General features: G+C 33.7%; 3 protein-coding genes across 6 annotated transcripts; 1 reads left to right on the plus strand and 2 right to left on the minus strand.

The window, feature by feature from the left end:
* The first annotated feature begins 2,158 nt into the window (after window positions 1–2,158).
* Window positions 2,159–6,064, plus strand: LOC128860161 (DNA polymerase delta catalytic subunit). The gene is made up of 5 exons (XM_054097448.1): window positions 2,159–2,417; window positions 2,482–4,408; window positions 4,473–4,926; window positions 4,995–5,456; window positions 5,521–6,064. Exons 1-5 carry the CDS (start codon window positions 2,326–2,328, stop codon window positions 5,889–5,891), a joined length of 3,306 nt encoding a protein of 1,101 aa, XP_053953423.1. The 5' UTR covers window positions 2,159–2,325; the 3' UTR covers window positions 5,892–6,064.
* Window positions 6,065–6,689: 625 nt separating this feature from the next.
* LOC128860162 (ADP-ribosylation factor-like protein 1) lies at window positions 6,690–7,899 on the minus strand. Its single transcript, XM_054097449.1, has 4 exons — window positions 7,692–7,899; window positions 7,313–7,529; window positions 7,122–7,233; window positions 6,690–7,050 (listed from the first exon to the last, which is right to left on the minus strand). The coding sequence occupies exons 1-4, from the start codon at window positions 7,693–7,695 to the stop codon at window positions 6,841–6,843; spliced, it is 543 nt and encodes a 180-aa protein (XP_053953424.1). The 5' UTR covers window positions 7,696–7,899; the 3' UTR covers window positions 6,690–6,840.
* Window positions 7,900–15,440: 7,541 nt separating this feature from the next.
* Window positions 15,441–19,372, minus strand: LOC128860164 (palmitoyltransferase Hip14). 4 transcript variants are annotated; one of them, XM_054097453.1, is made up of 5 exons: window positions 19,275–19,372; window positions 19,050–19,214; window positions 18,350–18,951; window positions 17,596–18,270; window positions 15,441–17,491 (listed from the first exon to the last, which is right to left on the minus strand). In XM_054097453.1, exons 3-5 carry the CDS (start codon window positions 18,911–18,913, stop codon window positions 16,787–16,789), a joined length of 1,944 nt encoding a protein of 647 aa, XP_053953428.1. In that variant the 5' UTR covers window positions 18,914–18,951; window positions 19,050–19,214; window positions 19,275–19,372; the 3' UTR covers window positions 15,441–16,786. The 4 variants fall into 4 exon arrangements, with proteins under 4 accessions (XP_053953428.1, XP_053953429.1, XP_053953426.1 ...); XM_054097454.1 differs by having other exon boundaries at window positions 18,350–18,935; window positions 19,050–19,372; XM_054097451.1 differs by having other exon boundaries at window positions 19,050–19,372.
* Window positions 19,373–26,522: the final 7,150 nt, after the last annotated feature.

The following is a 26,522-nucleotide window of genomic DNA, read 5'->3' on the forward strand; positions in this document are numbered from 1 at the left end:
AATGGGAAGAAAGTGGAAAGAATTCCTTACCTTTTGTTAAAAATGGTAGCAAAAAAGCGTTTTTTTTTACCTAAATATAAACAATCTTTAAACGGTATAAAAAAATAATAATTTAAATTAATATTTGAAGGTAAATATGGTAAATGGTATGGACGATGTAAATTTACTTATATTTGTAAATATATGGTACAAAGGGAAAGTGCTAAGTGTGATAAAAAACTAAATAATTGGTGCGTACACTTCTGTTAGGTGTTTGACCAAGCCTTATTTGTGGCGTACGTCCTTATATTATTTTACAAATAGAGGAACCTACAGTTTTGAACCGATTCCGAACGGCAAACGGTTTTTATGAGGAGCTTTTTTAGAAATACACTAGGAGGTTTGCCATTGCCTGACGAGGGGCCAACGCTTTAAAAAAAACGTATTCTCTTATTTGGTGTTCATGCACGGAGATTCGAACCTACGTAATAGTAGTCTCGCACCAACTCTTTCGGCTACGGCGGTCAAGTGCGATATTAAGACGAAAAAAAAAATTTATCTCAATTCAAAAATTAAGTTTTGCAAATTAATTTTTAAATTTAAAGCAGATCGTGAAGTTGGAAGTTTCGCTAATATGATGCCATTATGTTACCTAACCATTATGACCCTAAGCGATTTTTTTATAGAATAATCGAATATATCATAAATTTAATTGGCTAAAAACAAACCTTGAACATACTTACACCTTACTTTACTAAGCTTTGCCCACGTACCTTTGGAGTTTAACCTCCAAGTTACTTTACATTACTAACTACTTAACAAACTTCCGACACTTATTTAACAGCTGCTTGACGTCGGCGCTGTCATTCAGGTGCTCGCAACACTTTTTCCACCCATGTGAAGGTAGGTTTATTGGAAACGTGCTCCGTCAATCGCTTTCTTATAATGAAGCCTGCAGTGTATTGGACCGCGTCCTCTTGGAGACTGTCCAGCTCTTCTTCCTATTTTGGCTCTTTCTTCTTCTAGATCGTTTCAAAACGTGAATTTCTTCAAAATCACCTCATCAACAGAGAGAAAGATTTCTTAATTAGTGATTAATTATATATATTACTAAATAATTTCTTGTTGGTAACTTATCAAGGTGAATTGTGTATTCTACCATTCTTGGTAACTTATGTACTTTTAAAGCTGTCTAGTAAGTGCATCCGCAACCTATAGTTGAAAGACATTTCGCGCTCATGGACGAAAAAGATACTCCATGATATCACGATTCAAGCGGTGTGTCAGGATGTATTCCATGTCGTATTGGTCCTGGACATACCGAGCAAGTTCTTGCTCATAAGTATCCCCTTTGAAAATGAAATATTTTTTCTACAAAATTTACTTTCCGTCCACTTTCACTGAAAATTTCTAGAGCATGCAACCCAGTGTTTTGCTAAGGTGGCAGATTAGTCAAGAAGGAACGAGACCCCTGCTTACTGAGCGAATCCTTTACTATTGAATTATGATCGTGAAAAACTCGGCTGGCGAATCTGCCGCAACAACGTGCCGAAATTCCCCTAACAATTTTGTTTATTGCCCAATATTGCGGTGTATTTTGCATTTAAAATCGGTTTGGCAAGGGCATTTTGCTGGGAGCGACCTTTTCGCCTTTTTTGTTTAGTATAGTATTGTTCTTTCGCACCAGCTGACAAAAAACGCTTTCATTACATACAGATACAATTTAAAACAAAAATCTAAAAATACCGATCTATGGTGAACAAGCGAAAGTGATTTATCAATTAATAAAAAGCGTTGCGGAACAAATTACTTTGATTAAAGGTAAAGAGTTTTTAACATCACTGTATTTTGTATCTAATTGTATAAAATTCACCTAACGGTGTTTATTTTCATTCAAACCCACAGAGATTTGTTTACATAAATTCGTTTTTTTCATTTTTTGATATTCCAAATATAAAAAATGCCTATTGCGAAACGGCTGTGTACTTTGCACTGTGTATTAAAAATAAGTTAAAATAAATAAAAGAACAAGAACACGCCTAAATGTATATAAGAAAATATATTCTTGTTACGGAATAAATCGATTTAGAGTTACTATATCGCTAATATTTTATTCGTGTCAAATACTAGATTTGAAAAAATATATCGTCATCCGATATCTTTGTCCATGTACTAGTCGATATACTATGATAAAATGTAAATTCATAATTCGATAGAATATCAACAATTCTAGTAAAAACAGGGCGCGAAATTGCATTCAACACATTTGAAGTGATTGTTTCATGCTAATTTCATTTGATAAAATTATTTGTTTCACCATTCGCACAATTAAAACGAATAGTGAAAATGAGTGGCTTTTCTGGCAAAAGAAAATTTACAGAAAACGGCAAAGCAGGCAATAATGGTCAACCCGCGGGAGGGAAACAGTCAAAACCGCGGTTTGTTTTTGGCATTTTATTGAAAGCGTTTCCATTCTATGTACATTTATATTATATCTTGCAGGAACGATGAAGAGGATTTTGATTTTGATGAAATGGAAGATGATATGGCTGCGGACGGTTTTAGAGAGGATATAGATCCGAATACTTTACTTGGCGAAGGTCCAGAAAATCAGCAAACTTCTGTGAAATGGTCTCGCGCTGATCCACCTAAATTAGATCCTTCGTCTGATGAATTGGTATTTCAACAAATTGACATTGAAAATTACTTGGGTGAGCCATTGCCAAGTATGCCAGGATCACAGATTGGTCCTGTTCCAATAATACGCATGTTTGGCATTACCATGAAGGGCAACTCGGTGTGTTGTCATGTGCATGGCTTCTGTCCCTATTTTTACATAGCGGCTCCTCGCAGTTTCGAGCAAAATCATTGTAATGCCCTACGCGAAGCTTTAGATAAAAAAGTATTGGCCGATATGCGCAGCAATAAAAATAACGTACAAGAAGCTGTGCTAGAGGTGCAACTCGTAGAGCGTCTCAATATTTACGGTTATCAAGGTGATACTAAGCAGCGCTATATAAAAATAACTATGTCAATGCCCAAACTAGTGGCAGCAGCAGTGCGTCTACTTACCCATCAGGTAGTTATGTCGGATTTTGATTTTCAAGATTGTCGTGCATTCGAAAGCAACATTGACTTCGATATACGTTTCATGGTGGATACACATGTAGTGGGCTGCAATTGGATTGAGCTGCCAGCGGGTACATGGCGGATACGAGACAAAAGAACAAAACCTTTGCCGGAGTCACGTTGCCAAATCGAAGTTGACGTGGCATACGATAAATTCATATCGCATGAGCCGGAGGGAGAGTGGGCAAAGGTTGCGCCTTTTCGTATACTCTCATTTGATATTGAGTGTGCTGGACGCAGAGGCATTTTCCCCGAGCCTAAAATGGATGCTGTTATACAGATTGCTAACATGGTAATACGACAGGGTGAACCCGAACCGTTCATAAGGAATGTGTTTACCTTAAACACATGTGCGCCTATCGTTGGTTCCGAGGTACGTTGTTTTCCTAAAGAAACTGACCTCCTAGATGCTTGGTCCAGTTTTGTGCGCGAAGTTGATCCGGATATATTAACGGGCTACAATATAAATAACTTTGATATACCCTATCTACTGAATCGTGCTGCTCATTTAAAAGTGAAGAATTTTGAATATCTTGGTCGTATACGGAATATACGTTCGGTTATCAAGGAGCAAATTCTGCAATCGAAACAAATGGGCCGACGTGAGAATAAGTATGTCAATTTTGAGGGTCGCGTTCCTTTTGATTTGCTTTTTGTGCTGTTGCGAGATTACAAGTTGCGTTCGTATACGCTTAATGCTGTGAGCTATCATTTTTTGCAAGAGCAAAAAGAGGATGTGCATCATAGCATAATTACAGACCTGCAAAATGGGGACGAGCAAACGCGCCGGCGTTTGGCTATGTACTGCTTGAAAGATGCCTACTTGCCTTTACGACTGCTCGATAAGCTAATGCCTGTCGTGAATTATATGGAAATGGCTAGGGTTACAGGCGTGCCTTTGGAATCATTGCTCACACGTGGCCAGCAAATTAAAGTGCTGAGTCAACTGCTGCGCACTGCGCGTACTAAAAACTTCATAATGCCTGCCCATCAATCGAAGGCGTCCGAGGAGCAGTATGAGGGCGCAACAGTTATAGAGCCGAAGCGTGGCTACTATGCTGATCCAATAGCAACGCTCGATTTCGCTTCACTATACCCGAGTATAATGATTGCACACAATCTCTGCTATACGACGCTGTTGCAGCCAGGCATGAAAGAACGCTTGGGACTTTCAGATGAACAGGTTCAACGAACGCCAGCTAATAACACATTCGTGCGCGCAGATGTGCGGCGTGGACTGTTGCCAGAGATCTTGGAATCATTACTAGCGGCGCGTAAGCGTGCCAAAAATGATTTAAAGGTATAAAATTTAAAAACTATCACAAATGAAATTCACTAATTCAAACGTTTGCTTAATTTTTTAGGTAGAAAAAGATCCTTTTCGACGCAAAGTGCTCGATGGTCGTCAATTGGCATTGAAAATATCCGCCAATTCTGTTTATGGTTTCACGGGCGCACAAGTTGGCAAACTGCCATGTCTAGAAATATCAGGCAGCGTTACCGCCTTTGGACGTACGATGATTGAATTGACAAAAAATGAGGTAGAACAACATTATAAAATCGCCAACGGTTATGAAAATGACGCCGTAGTCATCTACGGTGACACTGATTCGGTGATGGTAAATTTTGGTGTTAAAACTTTAGAGCGCGCCATGGAGCTTGGGCGTGAAGCGGCGGAAATAGTGAGCGCGAAGTTTGTGAGACCCATCAAATTGGAATTCGAAAAGGTCTACTATCCTTATTTGTTGATCAATAAAAAACGTTATGCAGGATTGTATTTCACACGTCCCGAGACGTATGACAAAATGGATTGCAAAGGTAAGACAGTGTCTACTGTTTTTTTTTTAAATACACACATTTCTGGTTATTTATACTTTTCTCATCAGGCATTGAAACCGTTCGTCGTGATAATTCACCGCTCGTTGCGAATCTCATGAACACTTGCTTGCAAAAGCTACTCATCGAACGCAATCCCGAAGGTGCCGTTGACTATGCGAAACGTATTATAGCCGATTTACTATGTAATCGCGTCGACATCTCACAGCTAGTTATCACTAAAGAGCTGTCCAAGACAGATTATGCTGCTAAGCAAGCGCATGTAGAATTGGCAAGCAAAATGAAGAAACGTGACCCTGGCACAGCACCGAAATTGGGTGACCGTGTGCCTTATGTCATTTGTGCGGCAGCAAAGAACACACCCGCCTACATGAAGGCAGAAGATCCATTGTACGTGTTGGAGAATTGTGTGCCTATCGACGCGAACTACTATCTGGAGCAACAACTTTCGAAACCTTTGTTACGCATATTCGAACCGCTGCTTGGCGATCGTGCCGAATCAATTTTGCTGAGTATGTTGAAACCCACTTTGAACTACTTCCTCAACTCTATATTAACCATTCATTTTTCTTTCAGAGGGCGAGCACACACGCACACGTTCTGTGGTTACTTCAAAAGTTGGTGGTCTTGCCGGCTTTATGACGAAGAAATCATCCTGTCTTGGCTGTCGTGCGCTCATGCCTAACGGCTACGAGAAGGCGGCACTCTGTCCGCATTGTGAGCCACGCATGGCCGAACTGTATCAGCGCGAAGTCATAGCAAAGCGCTCGTTGGAGGAAACCTTTAACAGGCTATGGACCGAGTGTCAACGTTGTCAGGGTTCACTGCACGAAGAGGTATTGTGCTCGAATCGTGATTGCCCGATTTTTTACATGCGTCAAAAAATACGCATGGACTTGGATACGCAGGAAAAACGTGTGCAGCGTTTCGGCGCGACGGATTGGTGAATAGTGTTTGCGTGTTTTGCATGTATTACGCCTAACGGTTTTGAACTAAATTGTGAACTTTATCCAGCGAATACCATATTTATAATTTATTTGTTTTGATTTTTATTAACGTTTGTAAGGATGATATTCAATTTGACAGCGAACAATAAAATTTACAAAAATGCTGACCGATATTTGGAAATTGAGTCACGTCGGGTGGGGGCCTGCATAGCCAGAAAGATGATGTCTTGCAGCATAAGTAGATGAAAGTGTCTTTAAAAAGAGCTTTCGATATAGAAAAATCTTCGAAAACTGGTTGGGTTCTTAAACCAATGCATATAAGAAGTATGTGCCGCTCCTCTTACTTTTCTGATAATTCTTTATCTTTGGTTTTTTCATTTTTTCTTTATTAATGCTATCAATTAAATTGTTTTTTTTTTTTTGTTTTTTTATTACAAAGATACCGCGCCATACCGTTGACTAAAAACTAAAATACCTACATGCGCGTTGGTAATAGAAAGCGCGGCGCTACCCTTATTCTCAAATTTAATATTTTTTTTTTACATTTCAAACGAAACTACAAATCGTAGTACCTAAGCATTTTAGGGAATACATTTACATAAATATAATTACTGAATTTAAATTTTGCAGTAGCCAATTTTCCGTTAAATTATGCGCTTTAGTTTAACAATTAGAATTTTTGATCTGAAATACAACTGTTTCTATTTTTACGTGGGAGCGCCGTGGTGGATTGGTATCCATGCCTTTTCTTATTAATGTACACTTGCAATTGCTTTGCGGTGCCTATAAACAAATCACTTGATTTCATTCAGATTTTTTTATACGTTTGATGTATATAAAATGCATATAATTACTTAAAATTAAGAACAAATTAAAATATTTTAAAGAACTTTTTTTTTAAGGGGAACAGTAGGTATGGGAGAGGAAATTCTGTATATCTCTAGTTGCACTATTTACGACTTTGCAACGTATTGGATAGCCAATCCATCGCCTGATCCAAACCTTCCCCTTTGGTCGCCGATGTTTTGAATATTTGGAAAGTACGATTTTTCAAATTTTCCAAACCGAGGGCATGATGCACTTCCGCAACTGTCATACAACCCTCCATATCCTGTTTGTTGGCAAGCACAACAAGTATGGCGCCTGCAAGTTCTTCCTCCTATGAAGAATATATATTTACAATAGTAATCATACTAGTAAATAAATGCGTTATATTTAGAAAACACTCACCCGTAACATATAGAGCAGCTCATCTTTAGATATGCCTATCCGATCACGATCTGCTGAGTCCACTACATAAATGATAGCGTCTGTGTTGCTATAGTAACAACGCCAATACGGTCTGCAACAATCAAACGTAGATACAAAAAAAAGACAGTTTAGCAATATTGCTGAATAATTTATGTTTGCAGTTCGCAAACCTTATACTCGTCTGACCGCCCAAATCCCATACTTGAAATTTCAAATTCTTATACGTAACCTGCTCGACATTGAAACCGATTGTGGGTATTGTTGTAACCACTTCACCGACTTGCAGCCGATAAAGTATAGTCGTTTTGCCAGCACCGTCGAGACCCAATATCAGTATGCGCATCTCGCGTGAGCCGAGCAGACCGCGGAAATAACTCAGTACACCACCTAAGAGACAAGACAAATATTTTAACAACTGGAAAATGTTGGATTTAGCAACGAATGGTATTCATTGGTGGTTGACTCACAACACCGGCAGACACAGAATTGAAAAACAGGCTCTAGGCACAATAGCCTGCCCCTGCCACTGGTGCCACACACATAGCTTACCCATATTATATTTATTAACTCAATACGCTGGCAAATGTGATGCGTCACTTATTACGTTAACTTGGATAAGTGTAGCTTTCCTAGACAAATTAATGAACGCACATTTGATTAAATTATGCAGCATAAATACATATGTGAAAATAATTCGTATTTTCACTTTTTTTACACAGACGATGAGAACGGTTTGACTTATGTCAAAAATTGTTTGTCATGCGTAGCGGTTATGACGTGTCTGTGTAAAATTGCAGAGTTGCATCGCCAACGAAACGGTTGTAAACAATATTAATAAGCGGAATAATATATAATTATCGAATTTTTACTAAATTAAAATTGTAAAATTTATGACAAATTTTTCCTAACCAATTATATACGAGTAATATATCTATGTAATTGGCGCTTAACCCCTTTCTGGGGGTTTGACCGACCTCCTACTTCTACTTGTGGTGTGTGTCTTAATGTTACTCTACAAATGGACTAATCAGTTATACTGCAATAATAATAATAATAATGGTTATACGAATTTTAATCGGGGGTTTTAAGGTTAGTTAGAAGTCCGAAAAAAAACGAATTTCATATCATTTTTTCTGAGAAAACTTTTAAATTTATTGACCTAAAAATTTTTACACACATTAGGTTATCTTTTAACTGTATTTTAAGACCTGATATTAGTAAAAATATTCTTTAGGAAAGGAGTTACATCTGATCTCCGGTAGCTTCTCTCAAAAAAGACGTTTTGCGGTGAACACTATATCTCTGAACTGGATCCTCTGAAATTAAAAAACCAAACAGATTTCGTTAAAGTAATTTTAAATCTAGTATTTAATCGAAGGAATAAGCAAAATAAATTTTTTTGACAAAATGGCGGTTTCTCACAAAAAAAAATCGATTTTTTACCAAAATTACGGCCATAAATTGTTTATAAAAAAATATTTATCAGTGAGAAAAAATCTTCAATTACAAAAAAATATATTTAAGAAGCTCGTGCTAAAATTTGAGACTAATCGGTTTAGCTGTTTTCGAGTAATGTTGGTCACCGACTTTGAAAACACCATTTTGAGAAAATCGCGCTGCCGCTCCGGCCTTGTACTTTCAAGCACTTTGAAACGCCTTTTCAAATTTGCGTGTAACTTTGAAAATATTCACCGGAACGATATTAAATTTTCTGTGTGTTTTCTTAAATATATGTACATTAAGAAAAAAAAAAAAATGAGTTTTTGAAAATTCTAACTGTATATAACCTCTTCATAAAATGACGAGAGTCATATAGAGTTTTTAGTATTTTAATAATTTTAAATGTTTTAGTATATAAACCTACGTGACGTTTTCAGTCGCTTATAAATTTAATTTCAAAAAAAAAAACGAGGGTGCAAAAATTATAAGCTTGAATGACAACGATATGATACGTGTCTGAACCAAAACCTGGAAAATATTTTTTATTTCTTTATTGCAATTTCTTATTAACTGCATTTAAATTATTTAAAACTTTATTTGGTTTCTTCATGATTAACGATTATTCGAATGATTACATATTCCGGCAATCATTGTATGCCTTAATATTTATTTATATTATACTTGACTATTCCCTTCAATAAACTTATACTTATTTCTAATAGCTTTTTACAATTATCTTTTTTTTATTTTCTCATACATATTTGTTGCTTTCGTTTTTGATGTAGTTTATTCAATAAATACAGCGAAGTTGCGAAAATGAATATTTTTAAATATATATTTATGCATCGTTTAATTTTTCTATGATAATATGGATCCCTTTTTGCATAACATTTTTTATTTAGTTTTCAATATTTTAGTGGTACAACTTTATATATTTTACAGTAAAAGCAAGGATATATTTTCTCAAGGTTTTTTGATTTTTTTTTTTTACTTTTGAGTTTATAAATATAAATAAAGCACACACACGTACGAATATTTTAGGAAATTCGAACGGAAAATAAGGAATTGAACAAACATTAAACATCTTTTTATGTTAATATTATTTTCTCTTAAGTTTTTCGAATTAGATATTATATTGAAGTTAATACACCTAGTAAAAATGCAGCTTAGTAAAAAAACATCAATGTGCTAGAAAATATCAGTCGGAAATCTTATAAACACTGTAATATGCTATTCAATTCCCTTATTAGAAGGTAAGTTACTGAATGCCGTAGAAATTGTGTACAATTGTACAGTTATATCAACCTTATTTTGTATATAGTGAATGGTTTTGTGTGAGTTAGATATGGCTTCAGTTAAGAGAAATGTTTAGGAGTGCAGAAAAAATGCGTTAAAAATTAAATAATAGTTGGAAAGCTACAAGGCGAATAAAATTAAAAATAAAACCTCTATTTTAAAAAGTAAGCAATGTAGGTAATAAATGATCATTCTTTTTTTATTCATATTTATCTACTCAATGCATAAAATAAAAAATGGAGAAATAATTAAAACCAGTTATGGGGGCAAAAAAAATATATGGAAAATAATTTGAGCTAAAAAACCGAAAATAATAACAACTGGGCATAACAAAAAAACAAAATAATAATAATAATAAAAATATATTATAAAAAAAATTTATAATAACAATATATTATAAAAATATAAAAATCACAATAATAATAAATTATAAAAAACAAAACAAACAAAAAAATAATACAAATAAAAACAAAAAAATAAGAAAAATAATAACAATAAATTATTATAATAATAATAAATTATCAAAAACAAAACAAACAATAATAAAAATAAATAATAATAATACTAATATATAAAAAAATAGTAGTAATAATAAAAATAAATTATAAAAATAAGAAAATAATAAAAGAAAATTATAAAGAAAAAAAAATTATAAAAAAAATAAAAAAAAAAATAATAATAATAACAATAAATTATAAAAATATAAAAATTATAATAATAAATTATAAAAAACAAAAAAAAAAATAATAATAATAAAAATAAATTATAAAAAATAATAATAATAACAATAAAAATAAATTGTAAAAAAAAAAATAATAATAATAACAATAAATTATAAAACTATAAAAAAAATAGTAATAATAATAAAAATAAATTATAAAAATAATAATAATAATAAAAATAAATTATAATATATAATAAAAAAATTATAATAATAATAAATTATAAAAAACAAAACAAGCAAAAAAATAATAATAATAATAATATAAAATTTATAGTAATAAAAAATTATAAAAAAACAATTGTAATAATAATAATTAATATTTTAAAATAAGCAATGCAGAACTATAAATGATGCACATGAATGCCTCTTACCACGCCCTAGAAAAGCTCGATAGTATGTCGAAAAGTATACCTCTCTTTGTTTTGATTTTCATCCACCTGTGCTTAAGGGGTTAGGGTTAGTCAGAATTTTCAAAACATTTGATTTTTTTTTGCATTTTTTAAAGTATAATATCTTAAAATGTTGTGTGAAAATTGAAATTGAATCCGACAAAATTACTTTTCGAGTTATTCAACAATTAACAAAGGGCGTTCCGGAGCTCTCGTATGCTGGAAAAATGGTTTCTGCACGCATGAAAGTGGCTGATAAGCGCACTAATGATAACACTCGAGAAGTCAGAATGCTACGTAGGCAACAGCAAATCGATATTTTGGATACTGCTATGACGGCTGAAGAACTATTCTATGGACCAGGAATAGACGGCACAGTGTAAGTAATTAAATAATTCGTACAACTCTACATAATTCGATAGCAAAACTTTAAATGCGTTTTTCTCGAAACTATGTTTTTTGAACTGGTGATCACTGTAATTTCAAAACCGCTTGGTAGATTTCTATAAAATTTATACTGGTTTTGAAAAACATAAAAAACTCGTGCCTGATCAAAATATTTGTTTTCTCAAAAATTTCGATTTTTTTAAACAATTTTGGGACGTAAATGACAATCCGTTTCCTTTTTTTAATACAAAACTTTTATTAATGTTTAAAACAGAAGTGCACATTTTAATAACTAATTAAGAACTTTTGTCTTTTTACCACGCTGAAAGAAAGTCTTGTCGGGATGCAAAAATTACCGGAATGAGAAAAATAACGGGAGCACAATATGAATCGCTGTCGTTCGTTAAAAATAAAAATCGATTGTTGCGATTACTAAGAGTTACCACAAATTAATTGTCGGTTTTTTTTGTCGAAAATCTGAAAAATATTTCCTGAGGCCGCCATATTGTTAATTTTGAATAAAAAAGCTTCGATCAAGCACAAGATTATCTATTAATAAAACTAATTCCTTTTGCCCGATTGATTTTAGATGAATCTCCAAGGACTTGTGATGATCACCGCAAAGCACTACTGGAGAAACGAGCTCCACACAAACAGTGATAACTTTTACAATTATTAATTTGTTTTTCTTTTGAAATTTTGTTAAATTCAAGTCGAAACCTAATGTATTAATGCTATGTTTTAATTTTTGGAAAATAAAGCAATTGACTAGCTAAAAAAAATTTTTGAAAATCATCATTTTTTCGGGCCTTTTACTACCCCTAACCCCTTAAGTAATCAATGAAAAAATGCAAATTTTATAGTAATTTTTAAACTTCAACGCCTTAAATTTAACTTCATGTGAATTTTTATTCATGTGTATATAATGTTAGTATTTATTTTATTTCATTATGTACGCACAGTTTTAAATTAATTTATAGAATTATGTTAAATGGTAATGTGAACGTAATTGTAAGCATGTTTGGCTGACTAGAATGTTTGGTGCAAAGTGTTATGTTTCTATTATATTTTCGTCGTTTTTTTTGTTTTGTGTTTTGATAAAATATTTATTAGATTTAATTTAATAATTTGTTACTTAACTCTTGTTTGATTGCATAAAACTGAATGCTTTGAAATGTACAGTTTTTGCTCATGTAATACTTGCATAGTATTAATTATACCTATTTACGCTATTTATCTTGTAATATATTATAAATGTTTACACACACAATTATCGATAGATTGAAGCATATTTTAGTGTTTTCTATTTTGCCATTATTTAACAGCATAAAACGTTCTCCATACATTTGTATCGAATACTGCTGTTTTTTGTTCATCTTTTCCGTTTTGTTTTACTTATCAATGCAGTTTCTTTATAAATTTAATTCAAAAAACATACATTTCATTATTTGTTATTTTTTACATATTCAAGTATTTGGTGTTTGGTTTCCACTTGTTTGTTATGTCAATGCTTTGAATCGTGCTTTTAGTTGTTCGCTTATAATACTTTTCTTTTTGTATTTTTGGCGCGAAAAAATTTTAATTTAAAATTTTCGTACAGTTACACAGAAAAACAGCAGAAAATGCGGCTTAAATTACTGCGCTGAAAACACACAAAATAAAAAAGCTCGGCCTAAAGTTACAAAATTATTAATATCAAGGCGCCATGGTGTTTTGTTTTTTTATAAATATTTATCATTTATTAAATTACTTTCAAACTATTGCTGATTGTTTTGGTGGGAAAAAATGTGAATTACTTTTAGTGCTGACAAAATGAAAAGCAGCCTGTGCTAGTGCTGTAAAAAGTTAAATAAAAATTTGTGCACTTTAGAATTGTTTATGGCCATTTGGTGACTTCTCGCAAATATAATTTCTATTATTGCTACAAATTTTAATAAATTAATTTTACTATTATTTTTATTGAATTACTTTTACTTGCATCATTATTTTTCTAACTTTCAATCTGTTTCTTCTATAATCCTGATCGTTGAGTTTGGTGGGAAATATGAAAAGGTGCAAAGTCAATTTTAAAAATATTTGGTTCTCAGTTGAAACCATTTCTAAACTTGACTTTGTTTCTCCTATTTTTTGCACCATATTTTTTGCAATTTTGTGTGTGTGTGTGTGTGTTTTTTTTTTTTTTTTCTAACTAAAAAGTAACAAACGCATGTGCGTGTTTCCATCGTTCATCGTTTTTTGTTAATTATTAACATGCATTAAATTTATTATTAAGTATAAATGCCAGTGTAAAGACTTAGCAAAGCCACGAATTAATATTAATTTATTTTTTAAAGTTATACTTTGTTACGAAAAAAATGTCTCGGAAATTAAAACCGATTATGAAAATTTGTTAAATTTTGTATATAATTTCTTAAAAAGAAATAAAACCAAATTAAAAACTTGAACAGTGTTTTTTTTTCTTGAAATATAAATCTCTTTATACACCTATGTCTATTAAGCGGCTTTAACTGTGTGCTAGTAAATTTGTATGTCTTATTAAAAAGCTTGCGGACAACGATTTTTATATAAATATTATTTCATACTTGCTTTGTTTATGCATGTGTTATATTATATTTTTGTCTTTCTTTATAATGGATATTAAATCTGAATTCAATTAAAGCAGATGCATGCGTTGGAAGTGGTCGAAATGTAGACTAGCCATTATCTATAAGGATTGCTGATTAATTTTTTTCTGGTTAGGTAAATTAATCCCGAAATGGCTGGTCTGGGAGTGCAACTAATGTGTAGAGTTCATGTTGATTGTAATTTCAATTTAAGTTTTGTTAATGGAACATTATTACGATAAAAAACTAAGTAAAATAGTAAAGGGTTTTCCAATAACAGGTGTTATTTTGAATGGAATAGAGATGATTAACGATTTTTTATGACCGGAATTGGATGGTATTGATCTGGACAACGTTTATTTTCAACAAGACGGCGCTACGTGCCACACAAGCAACGGATCCATTGATCTTTTACGGGAAAAGTTTTCGGACTGTGTTATCTCTCGAAGAGGTGATCACAATTGGCTACCGAAATTATGTGATTTAACACCTTGTGACTTTTTTCTTTGGGGCCACGTGAGAGAGAAATTCTACGCCAACAGCCCAGGGTCGATTCAAGACCTCAAAGAGGGAATTCGTGGGGCTATCGATGACATAAGGCAGCCACTTTGCAAGTCGGTTATGGAAAATTTCATGAAAAGGATATTGTCATGTAAGCGTTGTTGAGGTGGTCATTTGCCTGATGTTATTTTCCACTATAAACGGCATACCTTCTTCCCCTTTATAATGAAATAAACATCCGATCATTTGTATTAGAAAATAGCATCTTTCTTTGAATATCAAAATAACACCTCTTATTGTATGATAAAATCCTTTAGCTTGCTTATGATTAAAAAAAATCATTTAAAAGATTAAAAAAAAATAAAGATTTACAAGATTAAAAAAAAAATTGTTTAAAAGGTTAAAAAAAAAAAATCATTTACAAGATTAAAAAAAATAAAGATTTTTAAGATTTAAAATAAAATTGTTTATAAATTAAAAAAAATCATTTACAAGATTTAAAAAAAAATCGTTCGCAAAATCACAAAAAAAAAATCATTTACCAGATGTACAAAAAAAAATCATTCACAAGATCACAAAAAAAAAAAAAGTCATTTACCAGATTGAAAAAAATCACTCATAGGATGACAAAAAAAATCATTTACAAGATTAAAAAAAAAATTATTCTCAAGGTCACAAAAAAAAAGTCATTTACCAGATGAACAAAAAAAAAATCATTTACAAGATTAAAAAAAAAATCCTTTACAAGATTAAAAAAAAAATTTATTCACAAGGTCACAAAAAAATCATTTACCAGATGTAAAAAAAAATCATTTACCAGATGTACAAAATCATTTATATTACAAGATTAAAAAAAAAATCATTTAGAACATTACAAAAAATAATTATATTACAAGATTTACAAAAAACAAAAAAAAAATAATAATTATAAGATTAAAAAGAAAAATCATTTACAAAATTTAAAATAAAAGAAACAATTTAAGTTTAAATTAAGACAATTCGAATATTTTTCGAAATAAAAAAAATGACTACATGATGAAATAATTATAAAAAACAAAAAATTAAATAATTATACAAAAACAAAAGATACACACAATTTAGTTGCACTAAACTGAATTGTTCCCCACGTTCGAATCACATCCTCCTACGCTAAACACCACTTTAATTTTATATTATTGTACAATATATATATATATATATAAATATAATATATAAATCTTATGAGCACTTATGACACCAAGAAGTTTTAGAAAAAAATACATATTTGTATAACAAATTGTTCACTATGTTTCTTATGTAACTCCCAATGCATTCTTCCTACAATGCACGATATCTTCATACTAACATGAATCGGTTTACGTTGACCACACACATACGGCTACCCAATCAGCAAATGCACTACATTTTTCCATGCATAAATATTTATGCGAATTTGCTTTTGTTCTCGACGTAACTTTAAGTGCTTGCTAAATATTTCAAACGAGAATACAAGAGAACACATTTGTATGTCTGAAGTAATAAAACACTCTAACCTAAACTAGCAAAGCCTACTGGTATGCTAACCTATACGTGTATTTTGCGTACAAATAATCAATTTTGGGCTGCGATAGATTGTTATCTAAAACTTCACGGATTAGCAATCTATTTAAATCAATAGCGTATATACTAATAACAACTATAGTTATGGTAAATTAATTATTACTAAACACGATGCACATTAAAATAAAATTAATTTTAGCTTTGTTCACCTATTTTCACTTAAGCTTCACCTTATGAATTAAAATAATTAGGTTTACATATAATACAGTAAAATTCTAAAGCGTATAGCAAATGCTCTTTCTCGCTTACTATTTTCCCTTTATCTAAACACAGATAGTGTCTCCTTCTAGGCAGTTAAAAACTCTGTACAACTGTCAAACGTGCAAAGTTTTAAAATGGCGCTGTTTTGGTGTTGTTACAATTGAAGACAAATTAATTTGCCAATTAGTATTGCCATTGCCGAAAATTGTTGGAGAATGTTATAGGCTATTACAAGAATTCATTCGTCCCCATTTATTAGTACCCATTATATAAAATTCCGGAAAACCTCGATCAACACCATTCTACAGCGTACATACCTTACAAGCCCCACTACCTCTAAATCACCTTTTCCCCAAATACCACCTACTATTTTTTGTTTTGAATAATGCACTTGGAAAAATATGCCCTTGATTGTATACCTTTGCGGCCCTGCTATGTCTGCTTTTCTGCCTACACATTTGCTATGGGTGCATTGCGCGTCTCCGCATCCCGATTCGACTTATCCTACACATACTGATAGTGCGCCAACTCCGTGCCACCGCCTTCGCCATCGGCATTGCCTCTCAACAACGGCTCTTGCTCCACCGTTGTACGTCCTATCTGCATATCCATATCGTAGTAGTTCATCCAATCGATGCGTCGCGGTTTCATCATACCAAAAAAAGTGCACTCCAAGAAATCGACTAAATTGTTGAATGGGCCACGTGTGAAAGGACTTTGTCCACCTTTCGCTTGAAAATGTCGATATCGTCCACGATTCATGCGCTCATTAGTGGTCATCCCTAAGCATACAACTTGATATGTCTGACAAATTGTTAGTAGTACAACCCAGGAGAGATGTAGCATTGCATTGGCCATCACCCAACCAACCCAGGCATTGCAATTAGCTATGTCACTTATTGCTTTTTCAAAATCCGTCAACGGCATGAAAGTAAAATGCACATTACACTGATAGATGTAATAACAGGCGCCACCGTATAACATCCAACTGCACATGATGAGTAGCATCCATAGAAAACCCATGAAGTATGCGTGATTCTTGAGACCGATACAATTGCCCACCCAGGGGCAATGATGATCGAAGCGTGCTACACACCGATCACAAACACTGCAATGTTTCGAACGTATGGGCCGACGCACCAAACAGCCGGAGCAGAAGGACGAAGGTTCGAAACCGATGCCGCCACGTTCCGATAATTCGACAATCGTCTGAAATGGAATATGTTAGTTGGCAACTTAGAAATAATAAGAACACAGTCTACACATAATTTATATGCAATATTTCTGCGTATAAATGTTAAACTCTCTCTTACTTTAAAACGTTGCTCTTGCGTTGGTCGTATGATTCCTGGATCTCCCTTCCACGATTTAATGAAGCACAACCAAAGTGCTGCAGAACAGGCTAGAAAAACCAATGTTTCGGCAAACGACACCGCATCCACAATATATACTATCCATGTTACATAGAACCAGGCCTTCGTCGCCAGATATACACTTAGTGGCAATAGCGCTAGTAAATGGTCATCGAATAACGCTTTGCCGAGCGTATGGAAGATGGCGTACAGGCAGCCAAGTAGGAAGAATTTAATAATATATATAATGTTCAGAGTAAAAACTACACCAGCCAAATAAAAAGCGGTGAAGGGGCATGCTACCATTGCCCACCAACGTAGACGTTTATCATGTCGCAGTCGTGATATCAATGAACGTTGCGGTTGTGATTTGTGTGAAGCTTCACGTACGCGATCTAATACTTTGGCTCCGATCCATATGGCTCCAGCCTGAGTTTCTAGCATCGTTAGAGGTGTTTCGCCGCGCAGGTTAGGAACGTCGAGAGAGGCGCGTGATTTGAGGACCAGTGTCGAGATGGCAGTAGCGTTACGTGCAAGTATTGCCCAATGTAATGCTGTGTTGCCGTGTGTGTAATCAACCATGGCGGGATTTGCGCCAAGTGTGAGCAATAAACGTACGGGATCTAATGCGCAGACCTAGCAAAGAATAGGAACATTTAATTTCAAGTGGAAAACTGACAAAATGTTGCTTTTTTACTAAAAAGTGACTTCTTACTTTCCATGCGGCCCACATAAGAGCAGTCATTCCACCACGATCCTGTAAATCTGGATCCACACCTTTTGCTATGAAGTATGCTACCAGCGCTGTGTGTGCGAATTGCGCTGCAATATGTATACAGGAGCATCCCTCGGCATCTCGTATTCGCGGGTCAGCGCCAGCATTCATAAGCAGCACTACAGATGCAAGATGTCCTTGCCGTGTGGCCCAATGTAAGGGTGTAGCATTCAATTCACCCCCTATTGCATCAACGGTAGCGCCTTTTTCCAGAAAATATCGTATTATATCACGCCTATTATTGATAGCTGCCCAATGTAGCAATGTTACAGTCTCGCTATCAGGCTGATTAACATCCCAACCAGACTCGATAAGTTCACGTACGCGTGCTATAGCGCCATACTGTGTTGCTTTGACAATATCGAATCCACTGTAATCGGGCTCAACTGGTGCTGTCGGCGGCTGTTGGGACATAAGCGCAGCTTGACGCTCTGTCTCACGATCATTTTCAGTACCAGGCGTACACGAGCCAGTCGTAGCAACATTGCAGGCGCTCTGATACATGATGCTTAGCTATCGATGGTACCTTGAAAGAAACAGATCTGCTCCAACTATGAAATGTAGTAAATTGTATGGTCTATCACCTTGAAGTACATTTGCGAACACTAAATAACAATGCAAAATGTAGCTTACCACTTACCTATACTATTTCAATTATTTTCGTTGAGCTAACCAGTGGGGTCCTTAAATATGAATCAGCTTGCTGCCGCTGCTGCTATCATTAAACGCAATAATGCTTTGGTATGAGTGACGGTGCACCCAATCCAGCATTTAAATACAATTTATGGCTGCTTTTACAAACAACCTTTGTAAATATTTATTGAGTTTTAAAAGAGATCCATTTAACTACGTAAATTCAATTTACCAATAGATAAATCTTGTCTGACCGACGTAATTTTCACAAATCTAAAAAATTTTATCACGCAACTCGGAAAAAATAGATTACACTCTGCGTTTTTACCACTTTTGACGTTTCAAATGACAATTCTTTCATGTTGACAGTGGGGGTGACATTTTTTAGCATCTATGTGTGTATTTGTGGACAGGCTTCTAATGTCCACAGAGACCATTGATATATAAAGGGTCTTTCAAAAGTGACGCAAGTAGATGTCAGTAGTGAATAATTCTTAGGCGAAACCTTTTTAATTTCCTCTTTAACATTTGTTAGGTATACAGTTGCACAATTTTACACGATAGAACAACGCGTTGAAATTATTAAAACTTATTATGGAAATGTTCGATCTTTAAATACAACATTTCGCAAAATTCGTGAGTTTTTGGTTGTAGTAATCGTTCGAATGAGTCGACAATTCAAAGGTTGGAGAAAAACGTTCAAGAAATTGGTTCTGTGGACGATAGAAAAAGGGCTGGCTGACTAAAAACTGAGCTTTCTGTTGAGAATATTGCTGCTGTGATGCTGAACAACCTTTAATATCGATATCTTAACGTTCTCAACAATAAGGCTTTCATGAATCGACCGTTATTACATATAATTGGACGACATTAAATTGTTACCACTTTTCCCAAATAATTGTTAAGAGCCGTATTTTGCATGATGAAACTTGAAAGAATGAAAATTTTTACATGTTTTGTTTTAAAACAACATCTAGGCGCCGCTTTTCAGGCACCCTTTATAATAAAAAATCTCTGTGTGTATGGGTGCGAAGGTGTTAACAAAAGAAAGCTACGAAGTAGTCGATGTTGCCATATGGAAAATTTAAAATGTATACCCCATACAAAAGCTGCCCTTTTTTAATTATGAAATTATTTAAAAATAAAATTATTAAAAAATATATGAACGTGTTTATTCAAGAGCTATCGTATAACAGTTCTATGCGATGTAATAGAGTAGAACCCACCATAGTCGATTCCATGTTACCGGAACGACGGGGATGTTTAGCCCTCCAAGGACTGCCACTCCAAACATTTATAGCGAATGCTTTTTCTGGTACAACAAAAATAGCGAAGGGAATAATAAAATAATAATGATAATAATAAAAGTAGTAATAACAATAATACGTGTTGCATTTATACTCCTAATGTCACAAAAAAGTCACAATCGTTAAAGATAAATAAAATAAGGATCAATGAACTCATAAAATCGTTGTTATCGCAAGGATACCATTAAGCATTTGGAAATCCGTAGAGGGTACCAAATTGTGTACAGAGGAACTGTTGCATCTCCAGACGGATCAAATGCAGCTCTTGAAGCAACGGCACGATGGATGAAATTATCACTCGCTTAGGAAATGGTATTTGTTTTGAATTGGCAGTTCCCTTGATAAATAGAGCAGAAACGTGCCCGATGTTTATTAAAAGCTTTAGAACATAAAATGATAATATAAAGTAAGAATATTTTTGGGATAATTTTTTGTTTTTGTTATAATCTTGTAGACAATGTCATGGCATTTATTCAAGGCACATTTATTAAAGGGTGTGGCACTAGGCCAACAACAATATTTTGTATGTTTGATTGTCAAAGAAAAGTATAGGCAAAGTAGAAAACAAAGACTGAATTCGCCTTGTTTCACTCTGGGCTCACAGCCACATGGGCACGACGAAAGGGAAAAAATAAATCAGCTGATTTACCGACACCACCTTTAATAGATTCGCCTTGCAGTTATTTTTTGAATATGATATCCGGCATAGTCCCTTCGATCAGTCTAATTATCCATTACTTTTTCCTGTGTGGCGTCAATGGTGGCTTGAATATTGCAATAAATGGATTGCTAAGCACGCCGTATGACACATTACGCCGTCTTGTTGGGCCCAAATGTCGTCAATGTTTAGCTGATTAGTTTTTGGAAACAAAAATTCAGTCAGCATGGCTCTAAAGCGCTTGCCATTCACTGTAACGGCAGCTCCTCCATAATTTCGAACGAAATAAGGACAGATGATTCCGCCAGTGCTCTTTGAACTGACCGAACGGATTTTCCTTTTTTAAAGTAAATATCCTAAATTTGGATGCATTGTTTCGGCGTTATATGATTCATGATAACTTGCCTAAAGTTTGTCAGTACAGAAATGCCAGTTTGCTATTCTCAGTTGTCAAACCATAGTTATCAAGATCGATAGTTCTCATGCAGCACGGATACAATAATAAACGAAATATATTTTTATCCGTTAGAAGGCGATTTCTAAAAAAAAATCGATTTTTTACCAAAATATCGGCCTTACATTGTTTATAAAAACAAAAATATCGTCGATTAATTCCTAAACAATATATTTATACACGAGCTTCTTGTTAAAATTTTATACTAATCGGTTTATCCGTTTTCGAGTAATATTGGTCACCGACTTTGAAAACACCATTTTGAGAAAAACGCGCTGCCGCTCTTTGTACTTTCAAGCACTCTGAAACGCCTTTTCAAATTTTCGTGTAACTTCGAATATATTCCGCGGAACGATATTACATTTTCTGTGTGTATTCTTAAATGTATGTAAATTAAGAAAATAAAATAAAAAAAATCGAGTTTTTCAAAATTTTAACTGTATATAACCCCTCAATATGATAGCTGGACGCAAATCTACAAAAGTTTTTGTAACAATATTAGGATTTTTTGCATTTGTTACAATTCAGGCGCACCTAATGGATATGGAACGGTTCGATAAAATCATTATTTTTAGGCTTCTTCACATTATTCCAGTAAATTATTAATTAAGTATTAGGATTCACTAAATTGGCAGTTTCCAGATGTAAAGTTATTTTCAGACTGAATCAAAAACGAGTTCGGTTTGCAGAGCACCTAAAATAAAATTTACTAATTTTTAAATTTACTTTAATATTCACTTTCATTCGGATTACTTAACCTGCCTAATTGGAACTAATTAATTTTGGTGGTTGGTAGTGTTGTAGATGATCCCATTATTCATTATGCATTGGTTAACCACCCCCAGCTTTTTTTTTTTGACGGGACAACTAGCAAGTACAGCACTCAGACACAATTAAGTCTATTGTACTGCACTCGGATTCCTTTTTTAATTTTCTTTGAATCTACGACCTCCGAAGAAATCTGAGTCTGTCTAAGGCCATGAGCGCAGCTTGGCTGTCGCTGCAGACACATATAGATCTGCCTCTCCATCTGTTTTCGACAACAAAGTTCATCGGCTCTTGAACAGCATACACCTCCGCTTAAAACACAGAATCGTGCTCGGTCCTGGAGTCATCCGTGAAAATGCGAAAACAGTGTGCCGGAAACATTTTCTGAGTTCGATCAGAAAAGCACGACTCTGGATGGCATGGAGTCAAGGGGCATGGCGAGGATCGTTGGATCGAAGTCCATGCTTACTCTGTTCTCCAATGCCGGACAGGGGCCGTACCAATTCCCATTTTGTTTCAGCCTGTAGATGGCCTTCAAGGCCTCTCCTTGGACGAAAACATCAAGTGCTGGTAGACTAATCAGATCATCTAATGCCGAACCTAAATTAGCCGGAAAAGCTCCGACCCAACAGATGGCCACAGTGCGTTGTAGTCTCGATAAGGTCCTCCTGACTGCTGCGAGAGGGAGTCTACTCATCCAGATCACTGATGTATAGGTGATAATAGGTCGTATCATTGCCGTATAGATCCATAGGACCTTGCTAGGAGAAAGACCCCACGTTTTTCCAAAAACACCTTGACACTGCCAGAAAGCTGTCAGTGCTCTGGATGTCTTTGTTTCAACGTGTGATTTCCAGTGGAGTTTACCATCGAAGATTACTCCAAGATATTAAATTTCCTTGGATAGCTGGATTGTGACTCCTTCTAGCTTAGGCAGAACGAGTCCATCAAGCTTCCTCCTTCTGGTGAAAGGCAATACCTGTCTTGGTGGGATTTTCCGATAGCCCATTCGCACAGCACCAAGTGGCAATCAGATCCAGAGTTTTCCTACAGATGTTCATAAGCGAAGGCAACGTCGTTCGCATATGCTTGTGCGTAGACTCCCGAGTCGTTTAAGGTGGTGAGTAGAGGATCGATCCCCATGCACCCCCAGTACTCATTATTAAGAAAATATTAAATAAAACTAGCTCTTTCTCTCAATTTACTCTTACATATTTTTTTGTCTTGGATTCATTTTATTTGACAGTATAATAAAGTTAAATAGTTTTACACTTAATTATGCAATGATGATAAAATTAAAAAATATACATTTTATTCTTTCTTCATAATGCTTTTATATGTATGGTCTCATTTGAGTATTGCAACACTGCACGTGAATGGTGGGTTTAAAAATAAGCAAATAGTATGAAGTTGAAATAAAATTTTTTTAGAATGGGCTCTTGTATATGAAAAAGTGACATCAGGTAATTAATTACATATTATAAAAAAATGTTTTCACATTGCATTTCAGCGCTAATATATTTATGTTATCAAACTGGTTTTTAATTTAAATTTCACTGCAATTCCACTATTCTCGTGCAGTGTTGCACTCATTTTCCACTAGTTGCAATTTCCTTATAATTTATGTATATGGCTTACCTTTTTTGTTTTAGACGTTTTGTGTTTTTTTTTTTTTTTGTTTTTTCTGATGATCAATCAGTTTGCTTACTATTTTTAAGCCTATGATATATTCATATTCTAAGTTTTATGTCTTGGGATATATATTGTATAATATAAAAAATAACGTTTACAACGTTTATACGCATTTTTTTGTTAGCTCTTATATTTTACAAAAAAGTTTCTGACTTACAGAGTATAAATGTATTTTTTTATTTTTATTCTTTAATAGGCTTTGCTTTAGGGCTTTGGTTCTATAATTTTGTATAATATTTTGTTGTTTCTACTGTTTTGGGCTGGATAACTGTTCTTCATAAATTTCTGTTTTTCGTTTTCTACTCTCCTCTACATTTAGACTTTAAGTATTTATTAAATTCCTTAATTTGTCGCCATGCTAACCGATTGATAATGTGGCCGCGAAAATTTATGAATATGCAACAAAAGGGAAAAATGTACTTTTGTGGAAAAATAAATAGAAAAAAACTAAGGATTTAGTGCATTAGACGTTTGTATAGTTGATATTTTTATTTCAAATAAAAAACTGCTTAATATTTAGATTTTTATTGTACAAGGGCATAGGATGATAGAGGTAGTGAGCGCAGCTGAGAGCTTAATATATGCACTTATATACATACATACATATATTTGACGTGTTTAGGTGGGCCGATGCATTTTTGCTTGCGCTTAAAATTATTCAGCATTTGCGTATTTTCTCATGATTCTATTACTAATATTTGTATCTATTATATAGTTTTATTCAGAGCAGTGTTTAGACATAAATATGTAGAATTCTGTGATTTGAAAATGGCAATATATTTTTAGTTTTACTGTTTTTTTTTCAGAAATTTATATACTTATACTTATTTTGTTATATTTTACACAGTGTTGCCTAATTTATTGGTTTATAATTATTACATGTATAAAGCTAAAGTATTGTGTCCCTTAAAATACACATACATACATATGTAGTTTTTCTAGAAAGCAAGCTGCGCTCAATTTTCGTACTTTAATATAGCGAATGCGTGTAAATAAGTATAACAAATTGAAGATAACAAAGAAAATTTGTTTTATATGATAACACATATTCGTAGCAACACTCTTGGTAATCGACTTTTATCGATTATTCGCTGAATATTGTCATACGCAGTTAACGGAAACGGAAACACATCAGTGGAATAATTTATTACATGAATAAGTACCGAGTATTTTCATAGTTTCTGCAGTGTTTGAAGTTTGAAAAATATTTTAAGTTTAAATGCATGCAAATTAAGGGGGCCCCTTATTAGTTGGCTTCAAAAAATCGATTTTTTTATACTGCAGTCGTTACATATATTATAGGAGAATATGCCCTCAAAATTTTATAGCGGAATTCAAAGTGATTTCGGAGTTACAGGAATGTGTACCGTCCCTCGTGTGAGTATTCTGTCCACCATCTGAAAACTTTGAAACACGTTTTCTCAAAACCATGTTTTTGAAAATGGTGCGTAAGATTAAAAAAACGACGAAAGTTATCGTTTCAAACCGATAATCTATTCAAAAAAGAAAATTAAAATGCGCAACTAATTAACTAACAAAATATAAAAAAAAATCATTTCTTAATGTTATTTAACACCTTTTTTGAAAAAAAAAAATAGCGAAAAAAAGCACTTTTTTCAATAATTATTTGTGTGTTCATTTTTTCATATTTTTATACAAGAGTAGTCTATTATATGCGGGAAAGCCTTCTGAATAAGACAATATTTTTCTTTTGTGTTTCAGGTGAAAACTACGACCGCAATCTTACACGCCGTTTTACTAGTGCGCAACGAGAAGCTGTGCGAGATCCCTCATATGTCCGCCATTTTGTTTTTTTACATTTGTTAAAAAAATTTGTATTACTCTTTAATCATGCCTTCAAATAAATGCAAAAGATTATGCCTGTGTGTCCCTTTTTTCGCCTCGAAAAAAAAATTGAGAAAAAACAAATTTTTTGAAGTCACTGATAAGAAAGCTTAAAGAAAAGCTTAATAAAATTATTGAAAGACGTTTTAAAATAAGCCAAAAGTAATTGACAATTGGCTTCGGCAATATTGCTCAACTAGCGTCCTATAAAATATACCCAATGGGGGAAACAAATTTGTATGCCCAAATTTCAAATTCATATACTAAATGTAGTTGAAGAAACATTTCTAAGGGACGTGACGGAAATTTGAACTTAAGGGGTTATATACAGTTAGAATTTTATAAAATTCGATTTTTTTGTTTTTATTTTATTCTTAATGTACATAAATTTAAGAATACATACAGAAAATTGAATATTTTCGAAGTTACACGCAAATTTGAAAAGGCGTTTCAGAGTGCTTGAAATCACCTGCCTATTGTAAATGTTCCCTTATAATGTAAAGTATTTAGATGCGTTAAGCAACAGTGCGTTATTGTTTTTTTTATACCTGAAAGGTAAATTTTTATTTTAAGAGTGGTAGTCAGTATAAGCAGCTAAGCCAAGCAGCAAATTTGTGAGTTTGTTCATATTTTTTTCTGTAATTTTTTCGTGAAAATGAAGCCTTCAGAAAAACTCATGCGTAAGTCGAGAACAATAAAGCGCAAAAATGTTTTTAATCCAAAAAAAGCTCATACGGATGAAAATAGTTTCAGTGC

This window comes from Anastrepha ludens, chromosome 4 (genome assembly GCF_028408465.1).
Source record: "Anastrepha ludens isolate Willacy chromosome 4, idAnaLude1.1, whole genome shotgun sequence".
NCBI classification, from domain to species: domain Eukaryota; kingdom Metazoa; phylum Arthropoda; class Insecta; order Diptera; family Tephritidae; genus Anastrepha; species Anastrepha ludens.

Coding starts and splice junctions, on each gene's coding strand:
- LOC128860161 (XM_054097448.1), top strand. CDS start 2,326: ATGAGTGGCTTTTCTGGCAAAAGAAAATTTACAGAAAACGGCAAAGCA. Junction 4,409..4,472: donor GTGCCAAAAATGATTTAAAG/GTATAAAATTTA, acceptor TTAATTTTTTAG/GTAGAAAAAGATCCTTTTCG. Junction 4,927..4,994: donor TGACAAAATGGATTGCAAAG/GTAAGACAGTGT, acceptor TTTTCTCATCAG/GCATTGAAACCGTTCGTCGT.
- LOC128860162 (XM_054097449.1), bottom strand. Junction 7,234..7,312: donor GGCGGTCAGACGAGTATAAG/GTTTGCGAACTG, acceptor TGATTGTTGCAG/ACCGTATTGGCGTTGTTACT. Junction 7,051..7,121: donor AGCTGCTCTATATGTTACGG/GTGAGTGTTTTC, acceptor TATTCTTCATAG/GAGGAAGAACTTGCAGGCGC.
- LOC128860164 (XM_054097453.1), bottom strand. CDS start 18,913: ATGTATCAGAGCGCCTGCAATGTTGCTACGACTGGCTCGTGTACGCCT. Junction 18,271..18,349: donor TTATGTGGGCCGCATGGAAA/GTAAGAAGTCAC, acceptor ATTCTTTGCTAG/GTCTGCGCATTAGATCCCGT. Junction 17,492..17,595: donor CGCAAGAGCAACGTTTTAAA/GTAAGAGAGAGT, acceptor ATTCCATTTCAG/ACGATTGTCGAATTATCGGA.